This window comes from Myotis yumanensis, unplaced genomic scaffold (genome assembly GCF_028538775.1).
Source record: "Myotis yumanensis isolate MYYU_CA2020_CCGP unplaced genomic scaffold, mMyoYum1.0.hap1 SCAF_4, whole genome shotgun sequence".
NCBI classification, from domain to species: domain Eukaryota; kingdom Metazoa; phylum Chordata; class Mammalia; order Chiroptera; family Vespertilionidae; genus Myotis; species Myotis yumanensis.
The window spans coordinates 110008199-110030003 of record NW_027223755.1 but is presented as its reverse complement, the minus strand read 5'-3'; the positions used below and the strand labels follow the sequence as shown (position 1 = coordinate 110030003).

The 21805-nt window shown below is 49.4% G+C and overlaps 1 protein-coding gene across 3 annotated transcripts in view; it reads right to left on the bottom strand.

Moving 5' to 3' along the window:
• Positions 1–6219: 6219 nt before the first annotated feature.
• The window catches only part of EARS2 (glutamyl-tRNA synthetase 2, mitochondrial), a 30132-nt gene continuing 14546 nt past the window's right edge, over positions 6220–21805 (bottom strand). For 2 of the 3 annotated variants that reach the window (XM_070413675.1, XM_070413676.1), the window contains exons 6-9: positions 18594–18747; positions 18356–18486; positions 12616–12751; positions 6220–12189 (exon numbers count right to left, since the gene is read on the bottom strand). In XM_070413675.1, the coding sequence (XP_070269776.1) occupies positions 12106–12189; positions 12616–12751; positions 18356–18486; positions 18594–18747 (505 nt within the window). In that variant the 3' untranslated portion in view covers positions 6220–12105. The remainder of the gene's footprint in view (positions 12190–12615; positions 12752–18355; positions 18487–18593; positions 18748–21805) is intronic. The other variant, XM_070413678.1, reaches the window with a different exon arrangement.

Here is a 21805-nt window from a genome sequence, read left to right as displayed (position 1 = left end):
CCACAATGCGCCTCCTCTGAGCCTTGGAATGCTGTTGTTTTTCCTTCTAGTTGAAGAGTCTCTCCTCAGCCAGCCTTCCTGTGGTTCTGGTTGATGTCCGTTCCGACTTTTAGTTGTATTTTTGAAGTGGTTGTTTGCGGCAGCAGTCTCCGATGTTTACCTATGCCGCCATCTTCGATTCTCCCCCAACTTGCAGATTTTCAAGGTAGCATTTGGACTCATGTGTTTGTTGACTTAAGGTCGAAACTTGAAAATCTGAAATGAAATCGTTTGAATAATGAAGAAGAGTGCAACTACGAACAAGAAATTTTGAGTGCTTGGAACAGAGTACCTGACACTTTTTTTTTTTTTAAATATATTTTATTGATTTTTCACAGAGAGGAAGGGAGAGAGACAGAGAGCCAGAAACATCGATGAGAGAGAAACATCGATCAGCCGCCTCCTACACATCCCCCACTGGGGATGTGCCCACAACCCAGGCACATGCCCCCGACCGGAATCGAACCCGGGACCCCTCAGTCCGCAGGCCGACGCTCTATCCACTGAGCCAAACCGGCTTCGGCGACCTGACACTTTTAGCGACATAAAAAATCTAGCGATGGCTTTGCTAACAATTTTTTCATCAACATATTTTTGTGAGACTTTGTTCTCAGCATTAAATAATATTAAAACAAACAAAAGAAACCGGCTAACAGATGAAGTTAGTGGCGCTTGCTTGGCCTTGAAGTGCACCAAGTATGAACCTGCAATTGAAGAATTAGCAGACAAACTTCAGCACCAAAAAAGTCACTAATTTCTAGTTTTCATACCATTTGATTATCATTGTTTTTATTTTTTTTCCTAAATGTACATTGTTTTTCTGTTTTTGTTCATTTTATACATATTTTGGTTGATTTTTCTTTGTTAAATGGCATTTAAATATATAAAATAAATATCAAAAATATAAATCTTTTTTTACTATGGTTGCAAATATCAAAAAAAATTATGAATATTTCTATATGTGACACGGCACTAGAGTTAAGTTAGGGTTTTTCAAAATGCTGACGCGCCGAGCTCAAAAGGTTCGCCATCACTGCTCTCGTCGCATATAACTAGATGTGTGTCTGTTCTGCCACTCAGGACTTACTGAGCACCTATTATGTGAACAACCGCCATTCTCAGCACTGGGGACACAGCGGTGACCAAGACAGAGGAGGTACCTGCTCTTGTGGATTTTACAATCTGATATTAATGAGTAACTGCAGAACTAATTACTAACACAATTATTCACACAATCTATTCCAATTGTGTGCTAGGGAAAAGCGTAGGGGGCTGGTGATTAATGACAGTAAGGAGACCTTCTGGGGAGGTGGCAGTGGAGCTGAGGTCTAAAGGCTGAGAAGGAGGTGACCAGAAAGGGGAGAAGAGCAGGTGGACTAGAGTATTCCAGGCAGGATGGCAGCATGAAGGCAGGGACCTAAGGAAGGCTTATGTGGCTGGAGACCAGTGAAGAGGGCTTGTTTGCGGCAAGAATGGGTGAGTGCAGCTGGAAGACAGACCGGGTCGACCAGGTCGGGCTGCGCTGAGGAAACATGGCTTCCTCAGGATGACAGCCCTCCTCCCTGCCGCATTTCCAGCCCTCTGCTGCCAGGGCTCCTGCTTCTGGGCTTACCCTGCTGAAATCTTTCTGGCATAGCTGCCAGGATGACCCTGCTTACACTTACGTCTTCACTGATGGAACCCCACTTTGTTCAGGTGTCCACAGCTTCCCAAACTGGCTGTGTACCCCAGCCTGGGTCTGACTGATCTTCGGGGGCCCTCTCACCTCCCCATCAGTGATAGGTTCAAGAATGGGGAAGTCAAGTGGCAGAGGGTGTTTGGGAAAACGTCTTGCTTTTAGGGGGAAAGCTGCAGGAAGGCACTCAGCTCTGACCAGCCACGAAGGAGGTGCAGAGAGGCGCGGAGCGCTTCAGCAGCGTGTGAGCAGAGCGGACCCTGTAAGGCCCTCGCTGATGCTGGGCCAGGTGAGCAGAGATGGATAGGCCCTGGCTCCGCAATGAATGCTCAGTTAACCAACCCTAGGGTCTGCCTGAGCTGAACTTCCTGTCATGTGGGTACTAAATCTTGTTTAAGCTGGCTTGAATCTGGGTTTTGTTGTTTGCATCAGCTGGCTCCTTGATACCTTTAAGGACTGCAAAGAAGGACTGTTTGGATTGCTCCTCTGCCTGGTTTCTCAGCCTCTTTCTCTACCACTCCTTCAGCTCCTTCCATGGCTCCAATAATGTCTGACTTTGTGAAGTTCTCTTTTTAATCTCTTTGCTTGGAATACCCTGCCCACCCAAATAGAATTGGGAAACTCCTGCTCATCCCTCAGAACCCATTTCAAGGGTCACTTCATCTGTAAAGCCTTCTGACACCCCTGAACAGATTAAAAGCTTCCCTCTCTGGATGTGGCTATCACCCGGAGGGTTCTCATTTTCTGAGTATTTACAGTCAAACCTCAGTTCGCAAACATATCCATCTTGAACATTTTGGTTCTCAACCAAGTTGTTCACAGGAAAAAATGTCTTGGTTGTGGGACAAAACTTCAGTTCTCAACCCAACAACCCTTTCATGCTGATACCTGTATGACTAGTCACTCATCCCTCAGGCAACAAAGGAGAGAAGGCGTGAGTATGAGTCAGTTTACACTAAACCTCAAGTTGTTAACATCTCAGGAAATTGTGCTGTGAATATTTTCATGGTTTTTTTTGCTTTTGTTGCTGCTTATTATTATTAAACTAGAGGCCCAGTGCACGGATTCGTGCACTGGTGGGTTCCCTCAGCCTGGCCTGCACCCTCTCGCAATCCGGAACCCTTCAATGGATGTCGGAAAGCCAGTTTTGGCCTGATCCCTGCAGTCCAGGCTGAGGGACCCCACCAGTGCACAAACCCATGCACCGGGCCACTAGTATGCATATAAGATCTTTGGTTAATCTCTTCCCGTCCTCCCTCCACCCCCTTCCCTCTGAGATTCATCAGTCTGTTCCATGTTTCCATGCCTGTGTGTTGAGCGCCTGCCCCCTGGTGGTTATTGCGCATCATAGCTACTGGCTGGTCAGCTGGTTGGCTGTTTGGCCGGTTGCTTAGGTTTTTATATATAGAGATATGTACAGTAAGTCACCATGGGTCCTGAGAAGGTTAGTGATAGCAGCAAAGTGGAAAGTTGTGAGAACAATGATAGAGCTTTAAAAAGAAATAATTGAGGCCCTAACCAGTTTGGCTCAGTGGGTAGAGCATCGGCCTGCAGACTGAAGGGTCCTGGGTTTGATTCTGATCAAGGTCACATGCCCAGGTTGTAGACTCAATCCCCAGTGGAGGGTGTGCAGGAGGAGGCCAATCAATGATTCTCTCTCATGGATGTTTCTATCTCTCTCTCCCTCTCCCTTCCTCTCTGAAATCATTAAAAATATATTCTTAAAAAAGAAAGAATTGCAAAGTATGATAGAGGTGTTCGCGTGTCTGATCTGACTACTGAGTATGGCATGACAAAAACCAATGATTAGCACAATTTTAAAACACAAATAGGCCATCAAGAGGGCTGATGTTGCTCGGCCAGCATGACTCAGTGGTTGAGCGTTGACCTATGAACCAGGAGGTCACAGTTCCATTCCTGGTCAGGGCACATGCCTGGTTGCAGGCTCAGTCCCCAGTAGGGGGCGTGCAGAAGGCAGTCAATCCATGATTCTATCTCATCATTGATGTTTCTATCTCTCTCTCCCTCTCCCTTCCTCTCTGAAATCAATAAAAATATATTTTTTTAAAGAAGTGCTGATGTTGCTAAGGGTGTGAAGTGCTCACAAAACAACGATCATAGGCAACTGAAGAGGTAAGAAATATTGTTGATTTGGATAAACGAAAAGCAGTCAGCCAGAGATCGCGTCTCAGAGTCAGTGATCTGGGAAAAGGGGAGGACGCTGCACACTGACCTCCTGAGAGAGCCTGGTCTGAGGGGGAGAGTGGCGCGTTCAAGCCGAGGCGGGTGGTTGGATACATTAAAGGAAGTGGCCTCATGGTGTGGGAGCCATGGGGAGGCTGCTGGTATCAGCGAAGGAGCTGTGGCGATTTCGTGACCGAACGAATGTCAAGAATACGTCGAGGCCGAGGGTCTGTTCCCCACAGTGTTCAGTTGTGATGAGACAGGCCTCTCCTGGGAGAAAGGCCCAAGAGGACCCCCTCCCAGGAGGAGAAGGCTTTGCCGGGTCACAAGGCAGGGAAGGACGGGCTGAGGATATTTCTGTGTGGAATGGGTGGGGACTCTAAATGGAAGCCTCTACTCTACCACTCTGAAAAACCATGTTTTTTCAAGAAAATTAATGTCATGAAAAGCAAGTGGAATGTGACGTGGAGGGCTAACAGCAAAGCTTGGGGAACCAGCAATTTTCAATTGAGTGGATTCATGAAGTGTTTGCCCCAAGTGTGAAGAAATACCTCCGGAAACGCAACTGCCACTCAGGGCACTTCTTGTCCTGGGCAAGGCTCCTGCCCGTCCTCTAGGCTTGGAGCGGAGCTGGCGGAGCAGGTCCTCGGCACCTAACAACTCCACCCAGCCATGCGCCGGCAGGTCATTTCTAACTTTAAGGAGTCTACACCAAGGCCCTGTTTCAGAGGTGCTTTGAGGTAACCTCTGACATCGATTTAACCCTCAGGGGGTTCTGGAGGGAACATTTTAATATCCTCACTCGCTCGAGGCTCATAGACAGCATGGGGGAGTGTGTTCCAGGACCCGCAACCAGCCTGGGAGACACTGTGGCCCATCTGTTGCTGACAGAGCCTGTGAGGGCTGTGAGGGGAGCCTGTGTCTCCGGGCAAGTCCATGACTTGGAGGTGGATGGTGATGGGGAGGAGTTGGTGAGGAGCACCGAGCTGACCTCCCAGGAGCTCCGGGACCTTCAGAGGAGCAGCTGCGGAGTCTCTGCAGGGGAGGTGGGAAGGGAGGGTGATCCTACTCCACTCATCAGGGAAATGCTGGGGAAGGGGACAAAAAAGTAGCAAACTGGGCGATAGATAAACTTGTTCAATGACAATGGAGTGCTTCACTTCAGGCAAGTGTTAAAATGAACATCACTGGATAGGTTTTCAGTGGGACAGAGGCCCACTGAGCCTGAAGCAAGTTATCGAGGAGCAAAGAGAGGGAGAGGAGAAAGAACCCCAGAGAAACAGCTACCTGCTGTCTCCATGGAAGGAGACTGCCCTCCCAAACAATGACATCCCCCCACTTCCTATCATCAGTCATCAGCATTAAAGGGAAGTGCTACTGTGTACGTAAAATGTCATTTTTTATGTGTTTCATTTCCTTTTTGTTTAATATTAATTTACATTTCATGTCTTTCTTAAAGTATTTATAGATTAAACAGTAAATTAGACATGTACTGTATGCAAGAAAGGTTAAAACAGGGATTTGGGGGTCTGGAATAGATTAATTCAATTTACATTCTTTCTAGTGGAAACAAAAGATTCGGTTTTTGAACAAATCACTTCTCGAACAGCCTTCCAGAACAAATTAAGTTCGAGAATCAAGATTCCACTGTACTATCCTGGTCCCTGGGAAGGTAGGAATTTTATCATAGACAATAATATTAACTATTGAATACTGGTAGACTTCTAATTTTAGTCCCCACTAAACATGCCTCCATATTGAACCATTCCGTTTCTCCCCATCCTTCACTTCAAAGTTGTGGCTTCAATGCCTATGACAGGCCACGGACCAGACTGCTAACCACAATCACAAACCTTGCAACAGACACAGTATCTCCCAGTCAGCGAAAGACACTGGGAAGCGGCTGGAATCTGGCAGAGTTGGACCCCTGCTCATCATGAGATCTTTTTTTTTTATCTTCACCTGAGGGTATGTATTTTTGTTGATTTTAGAGAGGAAGGGAGAGGGAGAAACACTGACATGAGAAACAGGAATCAGTTGCCTGCAGAACCCGTGACCCTTTGCCGTACGCTCCAACAGAGCCACACTGGCCAGGCCGTCATGAGAGCTTTGGCTCTGCTATGTGTGAAGGTCACGTGTTAGGTGCCATGGTGCAAACCAAGACTAGGAAAACTTTCCTGCCAGTCTTAACCTTAGTCTTTCGAGTACGATAGACAAGTGTACAAACACACTATATAATGTCAGGGCCAGCCTGACAGCTTGAGCCGGGCTGAGGCAGGGAGGTGGGAAATGAGAAAAGAAAGAAAGACAGGAAAGCGGGATCGGGAGGACTCCAGTTCTCGAGGAACTGAAGCGAGTTTATTAGCTATACAATCCTATTCATACACAACACACTGAATAGGTCTGTCAAGAGGAATGTATTCTTTGTTCCTCTTAATCTCTGAGGGAGACACACAGCAGAAGGACAAGTTCTCAGTACAGCAGATCTCAGTAAATAGTTACAGACTTCTTGGTAAGCCATGAAAGGCTGTTCTCATTCTACAAAGGTTGCTCTCATTCTACTGATAACCGCCATCCAAACAAGTCTGGGAAAACTGTGTGGGTAAGGGTCCCAGCCTTGCTAGCCCCTTCAGGTGCAAGGACCTTGCCAGCTTACATCTGGCCCCCAACAATATAATTCATATAATAATGAGTACCAGGAAGAACACAATAAAATAGTAGAAGGCACTATGAGTGAGATTCCAAATTTGGATATAGAGCAGTGACCATCTTCTGGAAAGGGTACTTTCTGAGAGAGAATACAGGAAACCCTTGATTTTGTGGACCTTGATTTAACGTGTTTCAGATTTAATGGACAAAAGTTCAGGTCCGTATGTCATATGTGAAAATAAAAGCCCTGTTAATTCAAAAACACTTTTACCAAGATTTGCTTATAATTAAATTAACAGGTTATTTTTTTGTTATTACTTCAGTTTTTGGGTTTTTTTGGTTAATCCTCACCAAGGATTAATCTTTCCATTGATTTTTAGAGTAGAAGGGAGAGGGAGAAACAGAGAGAGAGAGATATCAATATGAGAGTGACATGATTGATTGGTTGCGTCCCACACGCAGGGATGGAGCCTGCAACTGAGGTATGTCCCCTTGAACGGAATCAAACCCGGGACCCTCAGTCTGCGGGCTGACACTCTAACCACTGAGCAACCCGACTAGCATTCACTATTACTTTTTTTGTTTTGTTTCCCCTTTGGGGCCGGCAGCACATGCCAACCATTACTGTTACTTTTAACAAATTTTATTTTATTTTTTAAAATATATTTTATTGATTTTTTACAGAGAGGAAGGGAGAGGGATAGAGAGTTAGAAACATCGCTGAGAGTGAAACATCGATCAGCTGCCTCCTGCACACCCCCTACTGGGGATGAGCCCGAAACCCAGGTACATGCCCTTGACCGGAATTGAACCCGGGACCCTTCAGTCACGTTCTATCCACTGAGCCAAACCGGTTAGGGATACTTTTAACAAATTTTAGCGAATAGGCCACATGTTGGAAAAAACACTATCGTAGTTTCACTGACATAAATATTACATATCTACTATAGTCTACATATTTAAACCCAAGAGTCACCTCTTGCAAACAATGTTCAGTGAATGATTAGCATGTGACCACACCGCATCACACGTGGTAATTAGTTCTGTAGTCCCCTGGCATGACTTTCAGCAGCAGTTTTAACACCAGCTGGCCCATGTTCCCATGTGCAATGCACATCTCTGTTTGCTCATGGTGACTGGTGAATATACACACTTAGACCTATTCGGAATAAATTTAAAATTACAGTAGTACATATAGCAAACTTTCTGTGAAATTAAACTTTTCATACATACATACATAAACGTGTCTACATAATTAAAAACAGGTAAACTAATTTGTGAATTTTTTAGCATTCACATGGAAAACCTACTTTACTATATTAACGGCCTTTCGGCTTTAATGAACACCCCCTCACTTGAATGAGTCCCTTATGTTGAGGTGTTACTGCACTCTCAGGGGAATGAACCACTGTCCCACTCACTAGAATCGGTCCCCTACAGCCGTGAACTTAGTACATGACTGTCCCACTGGCCAGTTGATTGGACCAGGAGTAGACAGCTGGTCCAAGCTGGCCAATCAGAGTCTCTCCCAGAACTTGGAAATGGAATGCTAGTTATGTAACTGGTAGTGTAGAAGAGAGACAATTCTGCTTTAGGGCTGAGGCAGTTGTTGGCCAAGTGCAGAGAGAGAGAAAGAGAGAGAAAGAGAGAGAGAGGGAGAGAGAGAGAGCCAGCTCACAGGATGAGGGGAGCAGACACAGAGATGTTAGAAAACTGCAGGCTCAGAGGGACAAAAGTCAGTGCCTCGGATCCAGGTAGATTCCAGCCTCTTGTTAAGGTGCAGCTAGAAGTCCTGCCTTTGGATCCAAGAGACTCCTAATTCTTCCAATGAATTCTTCTGTTGCTATGCCTTGCAACCAAGATTACCATTTCTAAGAAAGAAAATACCAGTGATGGCAATGATGGCAATAGACAGTTAAGTGCCAGGCACTGTGTTCAGAATTTTACATATGTCACATATTTCCAACCTTACAACTCTTTGAGACGGGTATCATTGTTATTCCCACTTACAGGTGAGGAAACTGAGGTACAGAGGTCACAGTGAATAAATGGCAGGACTGGGCTTTTTTATAAAAAAAGATCTTTTTTAAAAAGATGATTCATTTTTAAAGAGGAAGGGAGAGAAACATCAATGTGAGAGTGAAACATCCATCAGCTGCCTCCCGCTTGCCCCCTACAGGGGATCAAACCCACAACCCAGGCATGTGACCTGACTTGGAATCAAACCAGCAACTTTTAGGTGAACAGGATGACACCGGCCTGGCCAGGACTTTGTCCAGGTGTTTGTCTAGGCCAAGGGTCCTCAAACTTTTTAAACAGGGGGCCAGTTCACTGTCCTCAGACCGCTGGAGGGCTGGACTATAGTTTAAAAAAAACTATGAACAAATTCCTATGCACACTGCACATATCTTATTTTGAAGTAAAAAACCATAACGGGAACAAATACAATATTTGTATTTGCATGTGGCCCGCGGGCCGTAGTTTGAGGACCCCTGGTCTAGGCAGTGGACCTCCAGGGTCCTCACTGTTTTACTATACTCTAAAAACACTGAGGTTATTTTAAACATGTGAAATCCCACTGGTCCTGAGCAAAACCCTTCGTCCAAAAGGCATATGCTGCTTTACACAACTCACGCCAACGGGGAAACTGGCAGCACTTTATCAGCTCGGCGTTTTCATCACTCCGTGTCAAACATTCGCATCCCAGGACCACGAGCCAGGGCATGAGGCAGTTCCTCCTAATTGTCCTTCACGTCCGAGAAGCAGAGACTCTGATGACGCCCAGTAGTTAAGAGCTGAGCTCAGACTTGGGGCTGTCATAAGCTTGAGTTTGCCTCAGAAGAGTTAATTACCTTTTCGTGACTCCATTTCCCTATCTATTACAGAAATAAAAATGCCTCTCATGGGATTGTGAAGACTGGATGAAATAATGGACTAAAACATTTCAGCAGATTCTGAAACCCAGACACGGTTGCACCTCAGGCAAGTGCACAACAAATCACGTTTTGTTAGTGTCCCCTTTTGGAAAAACACTTTCCCTTGGGAACAGCTTTTTACTGCCCACCGGACAGCATCCCGCAGGGACATCTCTTCCCAGCTAAGGAACAGCAACTCTCTCTTCCCAGCATCCGAACCTTTCGCTGCCTCATCCAAAACTGAAGGGGAAAATGCAAACAGAGACAAACCACAAAGAGCTGCAGTCCCCGCATCCCCACTGCAGCGAGCCTGGCGTGGCGCCTGCTCTTGCACAGCCAGACCCGGTCTCTGGCTTTCCCATAGACTCTGCGACTCTCCCACAACCGAAATCCCATGCACGTAGTCGCCAATAAACCTGTTAGGTGGAGTTGGTGGCCATTGCTTGCACAGAACTTCATGATCTACTTTTCAAGAAAAGACTAGGTCTCTGTGAAGCTCAACAAATTCGTTTTTAAAAAACCTATTTTTATTGATTTCAGAGAGGGAGAGGGAGAGACAGAAACACCAACGATGAGAGAATCATCGATTGGCTGCCTCCTGCACAATCTCTACCAAGAATGGAGCCCGCAACCCAGGCATGTGCCCTGACAGGGAATGAACCGTGACCTCCTGGTTCTTAGGTCGATGCTTAGCCACTGAGCCACACCAGCCAGGCTCATCAAATTCTTTATCCGCCCCCCCCCGCCCTACCCGGTTTGGCTCAGTGGATAGAGCGTCTGCCTGCGGACTGAAGGGTCTCAGGTTCGATTCTGGTCAAGGGCATGTACCTTGGTTGTGGGCACATCCCCAGTTGGGGGTGTGCAGGAGGCAGCTGATCGATGTTTCTCTCTCATCGATGTTTCTAACTTTCTATCCCTCTCCCTTCCTCTCTGTAAAAACATCAATAACAAATATTTTTTAAAAAATTCTTTATCCCCTTTCCCTTCTCCCGTGGACAAGAAGAGGATAAGAGGTAACACTTGCTGGGTAACAAATTATCCCAAAACCTAGTAGCTTTATTATTGAATTATTTCAGAGGGAGAAGGAGAAGGAGAGAAACATCAATGTGTTACTCCACTGTTGCTCCCTGCATGTGTCCTGACCAGAGACCGAACCTGCAGCCTTGGTGCATCAGGATGGTGCTCTGACTAACCGGGCCACCCGGCAGGGCAAAACCTAGTGGCTGTAGACAATGAACGCCGATTATCCTGTCACTTCTGTGTGTCTGAAATCTGAGAGCAGCCTTGCTTCGTGGTCGTGGCTAAGGCTCTTTCGTGAAGGTTGCAGTCGAGACATCGGTCAGAATGTGGTCATCCGAAGGCGTGGCTGGGGCTGGAAGACCGACTTCCGAGATGGGCACGCGCCTGGCTGCAGGCAGGAGGCCTCGGTTCCTGCCACAGGAGCCTCTCCACAGGGCTGCTGGAGAGTCTTCCCGTGGAAGTGATTTCCCGCAGAGTAAGGGATCCAAGAGAACAAGGAAGCCAGGATGCATCTCAACTCAGCCCTATCCTGGGTGAACACCAAGAGGGAGCAATGACTGGGGCCTCTCAGAGGCTGGCTGCCACCAGACACCTAGAAGCCCTGTGCGTCTCTGTTCCCAGCCACTGTCTTCCTTCTATTTAGCTGTTTCTCTTCACCCCAAGAACATCTCATCTCAGACAGTCATGGATATAAGGAGGCAGATGTGAATAAGATGCGGATAGGCAGGGTGAAGGCCTCAGTTCAAGGACCAGGTCTGAAGAACTGGGAGAGCAGCAGACAGCCTGTAGGGAAGGGAGGCAGGCTGCCCCAAGTGCAGGACAAAAACAAGTGTAAGACATAAGTGCTCCCCCGCAGCCCACCCTGACAGATGAGTCTTGTCCCCTGATGAGCCCCAGAGAAAGTGACTTTGAGCTCAGCCCTGCCACTCAGAGTCCAAGCTGGGCCGAGAACTGAGTCCAGGCTGCTGCCAAGCTGTCACGCACTGAACTGTGTCCCCTCAAAAGTCGTACGCTGAAGCCCTAACGCCGAGACCTCAGCATGTAACTGTATGAGCAGCCTTTAAAGAAGTGATTAAGGTAAAACCGGGCCGTCAGGGTGGGTGCTAATCCCATCTGACCGCTGTCCTAAGAAGATGACATTTGGACACCCAGAGGCACCACGGGCACACCCAGGGCGATGACCAGTACGGACAGCAGAAAGCAGCCATCAGCAAGCCAAGGAGCAAAGAAACCTGCCTTTTAGACTCCCAGCCTCCTGAACAGTGAGAAAGTAATTTTCCGTTGTTTAAGCCCCCAACTCTGTGGCTTTTTGTCACGCAGCTCGGGCGGCCTAAACAAGAGGCCTCTGGGCTGTTCTAGGAACCAGCTTGAAACCTCTGCCATGCAGCGTGGTATCGGAGCCAGACATGAGCCTTCCTCTCTAGACTCAGGGAGCTGAGAAGATGCTGGGCTTCCCCGCCAGCGGGCGAGGACGGGGCTGCGTGGAGCCATGTGTTCACTGTGTGCACCCAGACTCTGGTTCCTGCTACAAGTTCCCGATGGGTCCCAGGACCCACTCCTCCTCCGAAGGCCGTCTCCACACGCACAGGTCCCTCGCCACCTCCACCGCCGGCACATCTCCCGTCAGCTGGACAGCACCTTCTGTATGCGCTCCCGCACTTCTTTTGGTCCCAAGGACACCATCATCTCAGCTACAGGCGGTCCTTGCTAAGAACAAAAAGAGAAAACATCGCCTATGAGCCCAGCCTTGGTCTGCAGAGTCATACCCCAGCCAACCCCACACCGCTGCCTGTACCCCAGGGCAGAGACTGCACTTCACTGTCTTTGATTTCTGAGGCCGAGGCTGCATCCCCGGAGCCTCTTCTTCCTGTATTGACATGTCTGTTACCTCCAATCAACTGCCAGCTCCGTGAAGGATGACGGGAGGGAGTGTGCGTGTTTGATTCACTACTGTATCCTCTGTACCTAGCGGCACTGGCACAGGAGGCACTCAATAGGTGCTGCTGAATGAGTGGGTGAAGGGAGTGCTCATGTTTCACTCATCGTTGTATGAAAGATGCGCTGCTGGTGAATGTTAGCTGAATGGATAAGTGAGGGCCCCCGGGAACAGTCCAGCCCATCTGCCCGTCTCACCGGCTGTCCACTGAGGGCCACTCGGAGGAGTTTCATCACATTACTATGCTTGGTGCCGGGCAGACCTTCGGACAGCTTCTTCAGTTCTGCGTTCAGCACATCCTGAGTTAAGTTGGCGCCAGGTCCTTCTAAAAGCCTAGAAGTGGGCCAGTCTGTGAGGGGCCCACAGGGGCCAATGCAAGTGACGGGAGGGAGAACTTCGGAAGACTATCAATTAGTGACAACATAAAGGCACAATGTTCAGACCAGCCTGGGGAGACGGGGGGAGGGAGGATCTACCACATGCGATCCACCCAAGCTGGGGAAGAAAAAACCACCAGGGTACCGCATAGCAGAGTCCCAGCATGTGGGCATCACATAGGGAAACGAAGCCGGTACCAAAATAAGAGGATTTACTAACTGCTGTAACTGCTGACTCTGTGCAGGTCATCTCTATGCCTCGTTTTCTCACCTGTGGGTCTGCACCTCACAGAACTATGCTGTGCCTACATTAAAACAAGCAAAGCACTAAGTACATTGCTTGAACGGGCAGTAAGTACTCAAAAGTATTAGGTCTGATCTATCTACACTAATAAAAGAGAAACATGGTAATTAGCGTACGACCGCTACCCTTCTCATTGGCTAATCAGCATATCCTTATGCAAATTAACTGTCAGCCAAGATGGCGGCCAGCAGCCATGCATTGAAGTGAGCAGGGAGGCTTGCTTGCTCCAGTGACTGCGGACTCCAACGTTCCCTGCACTTGCCAGCCTCTCAGCTGCAACTCTAAGCAACTATGTTGCAAATATAGAAACTAAACAAAACCCCAGAAATCAGCTTTCAGTCAGCCAGGTTCAGCCAGCCGGACCACAACATTGTATCAAATACAAAAGGAAAAACAAAGGCCAGAAACCGGCTTTCAGCAGCCGAGGCCTCAGAGCTAAAGCTGGTCCAGAATTAAAAAAAAAAAAAGAAAAAAAGGAGCGGTTGGGAGCTTTAGTCACCCGCCAGCCGGAAAATGACCCTCAGCCCCTCACCCAGACTGGCCAGGCACCCCAGTGAGGACCCCCACCCTGATCCAGGACACCCTTCAGGGCAAACCAGCCGGCCCCCATCCGTGCACCTGGCCTCTATTCTATATAGTAAAAGGGTAATATGCCTCCCGGCACCGGGATAAGCGGAGCCGCGAGGCCTCCCGGCACCGGATCAGCGTGACAGGGGGCAGTGCCCAAATCCCCTGATCGCCCTGCGGCTCTGTGAGTGACAGGGGGCGGGGCCACAACCTCCCTATCTGCCCTGCTCTGTTCGTGACAGGGGAATGCGCCCTATCCCCCTGATCAGCCCTGTTCTGTGCCTGATAGGGGGGAGCTCCCCAATCCCCTGATCGCCCTGCGGCTCTGTGTGTGACGGGGGGGATCTCCCCAACCCCCTGATCGCCCTGCGGCTCTGTGTTTGACAGGGTGCGGCGCCCCAACCCCCACCACCCCCACGGGCCCTGCTGTGTGTGACAGGGTAGAGCCATAACCTCTCCATTGGCCCTGCCCTGAGTGTGACAGTGACGGCGCCCCAACCCCCTGATCGGCCCTGCTCTGTGGGTGATAGAGGGTGGAGCCCCAACCCCCCTCCACGGGCCTTGCTCTGTGTGTGACAGGGTAGAGCCATAACCTCCCCATTGGCCCTGCCCTGAGTGTGACAGGGTGCAGCGCCCCAACCCCCTGATCCGCCCTGCTCTGTGTGTGACAGGGTGCGGTGCCCCAGCTCCCCTATCGGCCCTACTCTGTGAGTGACAGGGGGGAGCTCCTCAACCCCCTGATGGGCCCTGCTCTGTGAGTGACAGGGGGCAGCGCCCCAACTCCCTGATCGGCCCTGCTCTGTGCGTGACAGGGGGTGGCGCCGCAACCTCCCCATCGACCCTGCCTTGAGTGTGACAGGGGGCGGTGCCCCAACCCCCCAATCGGTCCTACCCTGAGCGTGACTGAGGGTGGCATCGCAACCTCCCGATCCGCCCTGCTCTGTGCATGACGGGGCGGCGCCCCAACTCCCCAATCGGCCCTGCTCTGAGCCCCACCAGGGGCTGCACCTAGGGATTGGGCCTGCCCTCTGCCACCCAGAGATATTAAGTTATCTCCCGAGGGGCCCCAGACTGCGAGAGGTCACAGGCCTGGCTGGGGGACCCCCCCTCCCTTCCCGAGTGCACAAATTTTTGTGCACCGGGCCTCTAGTAATATATAAAAGCGTAAGCGACTGTTTGACCAGTAGCTATGATGTGCACTGACCACCAGGGGGCAGACGCTCAACACACAGGCATGGAAACATGGAACAGACTGATGAATCTCAGAGGAAAGGGAGAAGGGGGGAGGGGAAGAGATTAACCAAAGATCTTATATGCATACTAGAGGCCTGGTGCATGGATTTGTGCATCGGTGAGGTTCCTTGGCCTGGCCTGCAGGGATTGGGCCAAAACCAGCCTGGTGCATGAATTCTTGCACCAGTGGGGTCCCTTGGCCTGGCCTGTGGGGATCGGGCAGAAACTGGCAGTCCGACAGCCCCCCAAGGGGTCCCAGATTGTGAGATCCTGGTGGTCAGTGTGTGTCATAGCTACCGGTCAAATGGTCACTTAGAGCAAGAGAGAAATCTGTGCACCAGGCCTCTAGTATTTCAATAAAAAGCTAGTTATTAGCCAATATTATTACACCCAAGAGCTCTGAGACTTTGCAAAAGTATCTATAAAGAAACTCAGGACTGGGTTAGATGTAGGCTGGAAGTATGGAGCCCTCTAGGAATGATCTGAAATAGCTCCAAGACTGGGCATGGGGAGACTGTTGGATGTAACATAGAAGAGCAGAGAGGAGGCAATCAGGGGACTGCAGCCCCAGCGAGGACCCTGCCACCGACTTGTCACAACCATCCTCTGCCCACAAATGGAAGCATGTAAGGAACTAAGCTCCAGGGACCAGCAATCATTGCCCTTTCCTGGCAGTCCGGCCGAGATCTCCCAAAAGTATGTTTGAGCTCAAGAGGAATTCCCTATTGTTAGAGCTGGACTTGCAAAAACTTCACCCCAGCCCTGCTTTGAAGTTAGAGCAAGAGACGGAGGCAGGGTGGCGAGTCTGTCCCACACTGACCAGGGACTCAGGCAGATGGTCCACGATGCCCCTCCGACACCACCTGCTCACAACGGGGAACGGACAGCTCCACGCCAGAGGCTGCTCAGTGTGCAGTGCTGCTGGCGCAGGGTACGGGTTCATAAGTTATCTGAATAGCCTTTCAGCACAGACATCTCCTACTAACTCCAAAACTTGAGCAACGGAGTTCCAACTGGAGACAGAAGCAATCATTCTTATTGCATCATTAACTGGATTACATGACTGCTGTTATTTATGAAATGGAGGAGACAAAATATTGAAAATATAACATGTGGGGAAAAATAGACACCCTCCTCAATGTCACTGTAGGGAGCAACCTGCCAAGGAGCAGGTGAAAGGGACAGGTCCTGGGCAGCCCAGGACACGTGAGAGCTGGCTGGCAGCTTGGCGTGGGCACAGGACTTTGAGATCTGGCAGCTTCTGGTCATTTGTGTATCAGCTTTCCTGCCTCAAGTGGGAGCACCAGGGTGCCTCTAAAAACAATGCCTATGTCAGGACAGGGTGTCAGTGACATTACTTCCAGTGAATAACAACCAATAGCCCCTAGAGTAGAATGCCCAAAATTAAGGGAGCATTATTACTAATAATAGCTCTTGGGAACTTATCTTGGCGCTATACTTGCAAACATGTTAATGGTGTCTAGGTAAGGTTACTCATTGCGGCATTGTTTGCAACGGCAAAATCTGGAAGCAATCAAATGTCCATCAGCAGGAGGGTGTTAAATAAATCGTGGCAAAGTGGTATAGTGATGGGGTGGGTGTAGCTGTAGAAAAGAATGAGGATGCTCTCTAAGTACTGGGTAGGTCAAAATGTATATTAAGTAAAAGGAAAAAAAGACACAGAATGGTGTTCTTGTATTGTATCTTTTGTGTAAAAAAGGGGGAAGATAAGGATTATTTAGACATAATTAAGACTAGTCGTAACATATAGAGGGTTTTGGAACTGGGCTAAGAGGGGACAAGAATTAAAAACAGGACTCCCTAAATATATACCTTATCATTTCTAGGTTTTAAATCCAGGCTTAAGAGGTTTGAATGTATTAATAACCAAAATGTTAAATTTCAAAATTAAAAAATTATAGGACTAGAGTTGTATATACATATCCTTGAATACAGACAATTCACAAAGGAAACTGCTAAGTGTGGCTGCCTTTCTGTCAGGGGCTGGAGTAGGAGGGAAGACTTAGTTTTTGCTATAAACCCTCTTGTACCATTTGTATTCCTTTTAAAAAAATTTTTACAAAATGTATTGATGTGAGAGATTGATTGATTTAGTTGTTCCACTTATTTTTGCATTCATTGGTTGATTCCTATATGTGCATTGACCAGGGATGGAACCCTCAACCTTGGGGCACTGGGACGATGATCCAACCAACTGAGCTACCCGGCCAGGGATGTACCATTTGTATTTCTTGTCACATGCTTGTATTCCTTTTTGTTGTTGTTAATACTCACCTGAGGATATTTTTCCATTGATTTTTTAGAGAGAGTGGGAGGGGGAAGAGAGAGAGAAAGAGAGAGACAAACATTGATGTGAGAGGGACTCATTGATTAGCTGTCTCTTGCCCACAAACAATCAGGGCCGAAGAACCTGCAACCCAGGTACGTGCCCCTCACTGGGAACTGAGCCCAAGGCCCTTGGTGTGCATGCCGACACTCTAACCACTGAGCACACTGGCCGGGCTAGCTGGATCATTTTAGACAAGTTACTTTTTCGCTCTTGTATGTAATAACAAAATTTTTAGCTAGGCACATGGTTGCCAAGTAAATAAAGTACATTTTCCAGGCTTCCTTATGCCTGGCATGGCCTTAAGACAGAGTTCCAGCTAGCGGGATAGCTTTTAAGTCCTTAAGGGGGAGAAATGTCCTGTCTGCCTCCTCTTTCCTTCTTCCTTCTCTGGCTGAATCCTGGATGGTCCGTGAGCCACCGTGGACCACAGGGACAGGAACAAAATCTAGGGATGGCAGGACACTGGAGACAATGAGGAAAGCTGTTCGCCCCTGGACTGTTAGGTGAAGAGAAGTACACTCGGTAGCGGGAGAGAAACCCGTTCTCCATCTACCAGAGCAGCCAGCATGGAGGAGTGTGGGCAGAGTAAAAAAGATAGAGAAATTGGGCTTTGGTGATGTATTTTTGGGCCATGCATTAGCCTCAAGTCAGCCCTTGTTCTGACCACACAATTACACAGACTAGTCCTTTTCCATGGCTGTTTTCCGCCCTTTTCATCACAAGTGTTCTGGTACTGTTACAGTAAGCAATAGTTTCACCTGCACCTTTCAGATGAGAAAACGATGCTCAAGCAGGTGCAGTAACTTGGCCGAAGTGAAGCCATCTGGGCAGGTGAACTAACTGGGTGAGTAACAGGTGGAGCCAGAATGGAACCCAGGTGGGTCCAACCCTGGAACTTGAATGCATCATCTCTTCCGGGGAGAGCCTGGGCTCCTCCGGGCTCCCCATCTACCAAGAGCGTTGGTGAGTGATTAGCTCCCCCAAACCTCTCACTGGCCACGGGTTGTGCTGCGAGCCCAATTGCCCAGCCCTGGGGTAAAGGGGGACCCAGGCAGGGGAGGGGGGAGGAGGGTACAGAACCTTGAGCTTGGCCTGCACGAACTCACCTCAGCACGCGCTTGGCAATCACATCCACCTGCTCTGAGATGGCACCCAGCTGCGTGCGACCCACAGCAGGACGAGTCCACAGGAAGGAGTGTGCTGGGGAGACCAAATCCTGCAAGCGGCAAATGTGACCCTGGAGAAAGAGGCAGCCATTCAATGCACTGGGGACAGGGCTGAAACGTTGGAAGGGGAGAAATGGGGGACTCTGCTCCCTTGGTCTCCCGGAGCTCCCAGCCCCACCTGTCTCAGCAATATGATCCTCTCCACATAGGCTGGGTCCAGGACAGCCCTGTCTGGCAGCTGGCTCCCAAATGCCTCCTCCACGAGCAGCTGCAGCTTTTCCACCAGCTGGCGCCTCTGGGTCTCATTGCTCACCAGCCGACGAAGGTGCAGCCTGGAGGAAAAGCCAAAGGAGTTCTCTACACTTACAGAAGGAAAGAGACCTGGCCAAGGTCTGAAACAGGTAGCCTGAGGGCCCCAAACAACCCAGATACACGCTGCTTTTAAAATAGTAGCTAACATGCCCTAGCCAGTTTGGCCTGCGGACTGAAGGGTCCCGGGTTTGATTCTGGTCAAGGGCACATACCTTGGTTGCAGGCACAATCCCCAGCCCTGGTCAGGGTGCCTGTGGGAGGCAATCAATGTGTCTTTCTCTATCTCTCCCCGTCCCTCCCACTCTCCACTCAAAAAAAAAAAAAAAAAAAAAAATCAAAGGAAAAATATCCTCGGGTGAGGATCAACAATCTATACATATAAGCTTAAGCGACAGAACGACTGATAGCTATGACGCTCACTGACCACCAGGCAGCAGATGCTCAATGCAGGAGCTGCCCCCTGGTGGTCAGTGTGCTCCCACAGGCAACCTCCCGCAGTCCCTACCCCTGGCTAGTCGGCCCAATGCGCTTGATCAGGACTGGGTGAGATGGGCCCTGATCGGCCCAATCGACAGCCAGGCCAAGATACCCCACCCGTACACGAATTCGTGCACTGACCTCTAGTAAAAAAATAATAGCTAACATTTTTAAACTAGAAAGAGATCACACAAAAATAAGATATTTCTGGCCAAAACCGGTTTGGCTCAGTGGATAGAGTGTCGGCCTGCGGACTGAAAGGTCCCAGGTTTGATTCCGGTCAAGGGCATGTACCTGGGATGCGGGCACATCCCCAGTAGGAGATGTGCAGGAGGCAGCTGGTTGATGTTTCTCTCTCATTGATGTTTCTAACTCTCTATCTCTCCCTTCCTCTCTGTAAAAAAAATCAATAAAATATATTTAAAAAAAAAAAAAAAAAAAAGGATATTTCTGGCCTTGGCTGGGTAGTTCAGTTGGTTATAGCTTTATCCCAATACACCAGCCAAGGTTTCAGGTTCAATCTCTGGTCAGGGCACATAAGAGAATCAACCAATGAATGCATAAATAAGTGGAAAAACAAATTGATGTTTCTCTCTCTCCCCCTCTAAAAAAAAATCAATCATTCAATAAAAGAAGATTTCTGACTTCTCTTGGCTGCAAAGGGCCCTTGTTCCCCATACCTCAGTTGGCTTGAGCAGAGTAGAGGTTGCCCAGTTAACAAAGATTTCCGGTTTGCAGTCCTGGGCACTCATTCAAGGAGGGCACCAAGGAGAGCCGGTCCCCCAGTGCTTCAGGGAAGGCGCAAGGAGTTGCTGCAACCATGACTGCAAACCTGCCTGCTGTGTGCCACCCAGTCCCTTAGACTGGGACATGTCAGCAGTGATGGGAAGGGTAACTGTGTCTGAAGGTTTCTGAGTGAAGGACCCTTGACACATGGAGGTGACAGGAGACAGTGCTCCTCAGTGTTAGCGGGTGACACGAGAGACAGTGCTCCTCCGTATTGGTGGGTGACAACGAGGGACAGTGCTTCTCCGTATTGGTGGGTGACATGAGACAGTGCTCCTCCGTGTTGGTGGGTGACACGAGAGACAGTGCTCCTCCGTATTGGTGGGTGACATGAGACAGTGCTCCTCCATGTTGGTGGGTGACACGAGAGACAGTGCTCCTCCGTATTGGTGGGTGACATGAGACAGTGCTCCTCCGTATTGGTGGGTGACATGAGACAGTGCTCCTCCGTGTTGGTGGGTGACATGAGACAGTGCTCCTCCGTGTTGGTGGGTGACATGAGACAGTGCTCCTCAGTGTTGGTGGGTGACATGAGACAGTGCTCCTCCGTGTTGGTGGGTGACATGAGACAGTGCTCTCCAGTGTTGGTGGGTGACACGAGAGACAGTGCTCCTCCGTATTGGTGGGTGACATGAGACAGTGCTCCTCCGTATTGGTGGGTGACATGAGACAGTGCTTCTCCGTATTGGTGGGTGACATGAGAGACAGTGCTCCTCCGTATTGGTGGGTGACATGAGAGACAGTGCTCCTCCGTATTGGTGGGTGACATGAGACAGTGCTCCTCCGTATTGGTGGGTGACATGAGACAGTGCTTCTCCGTATTGGTGGGTGACATGAGAGACAGTGCTCCTCCGTATTGGTGGGTGACATGAGAGACAGTGCTCCTCCGTATTGGTGGGTGACATGAGACAGTGCTCCTCCGTATTGGTGGGTGACATGAGACAGTGCTTCTCCGTATTGGTGGGTGACATGAGACAGGGCTTCTCCGTATTGGTGGGTGACATGAGACAGTGCTCCTCCGTATTGGTGGGTGACATGAGAGACAGTGCTTCTCCGTATTGGTGGGTGACATGAGACAGTGCTTCTCCGTATTGGTGGGTGACATGAGACAGTGCTCCTCCGTATTGGTGGGTGACACGAGAGACAGTGCTTCTCCGTATTGGTGGGTGACATGAGACAGTGCTCCTCCGTGTTGGTGGGTGACACGAGAGACAGTGCTCCTCCGTATTGGTGGGTGACATGAGACAGTGCTCCTCCGTGTTGGTGGGTGACACGAGAGACAGTGCTCCTCCGTATTGGTGGGTGACATGAGACAGTGCTCCTCCGTATTGGTGGGTGACATGAGACAGTGCTCCTCCGTGTTGGTGGGTGACATGAGACAGTGCTCCTCCGTGTTGGTGGGTGACATGAGACAGTGCTCCTCAGTGTTGGTGGGTGACATGAGACAGTGCTCCTCCGTATTGGTGGGTGACATGAGACAGTGCTCCTCCGTATTGGTGGGTGACATGAGACAGTGCTTCTCCGTATTGGTGGGTGACATGAGACAGTGCTTCTCCGTATTGGTGGGTGACATGAGACAGTGCTCCTCCATATTGGTGGGTGACATGAGACAGTTCTTCTCCGTATTGGTGGGTGACATGAGAGACAGTGCTTCTCCGTATTGGTGGGTGACATGAGACAGTGCTTCTCCGTATTGGTGGGTGACATGAGACAGTGCTCCTCCGTATTGGTGGGTGACATGAGAGACAGTGCTCCTCCGTATTGGTGGATGACATGAGACAGTGCTCCTCCGTATTGGTGGGTGACACGAGAGAC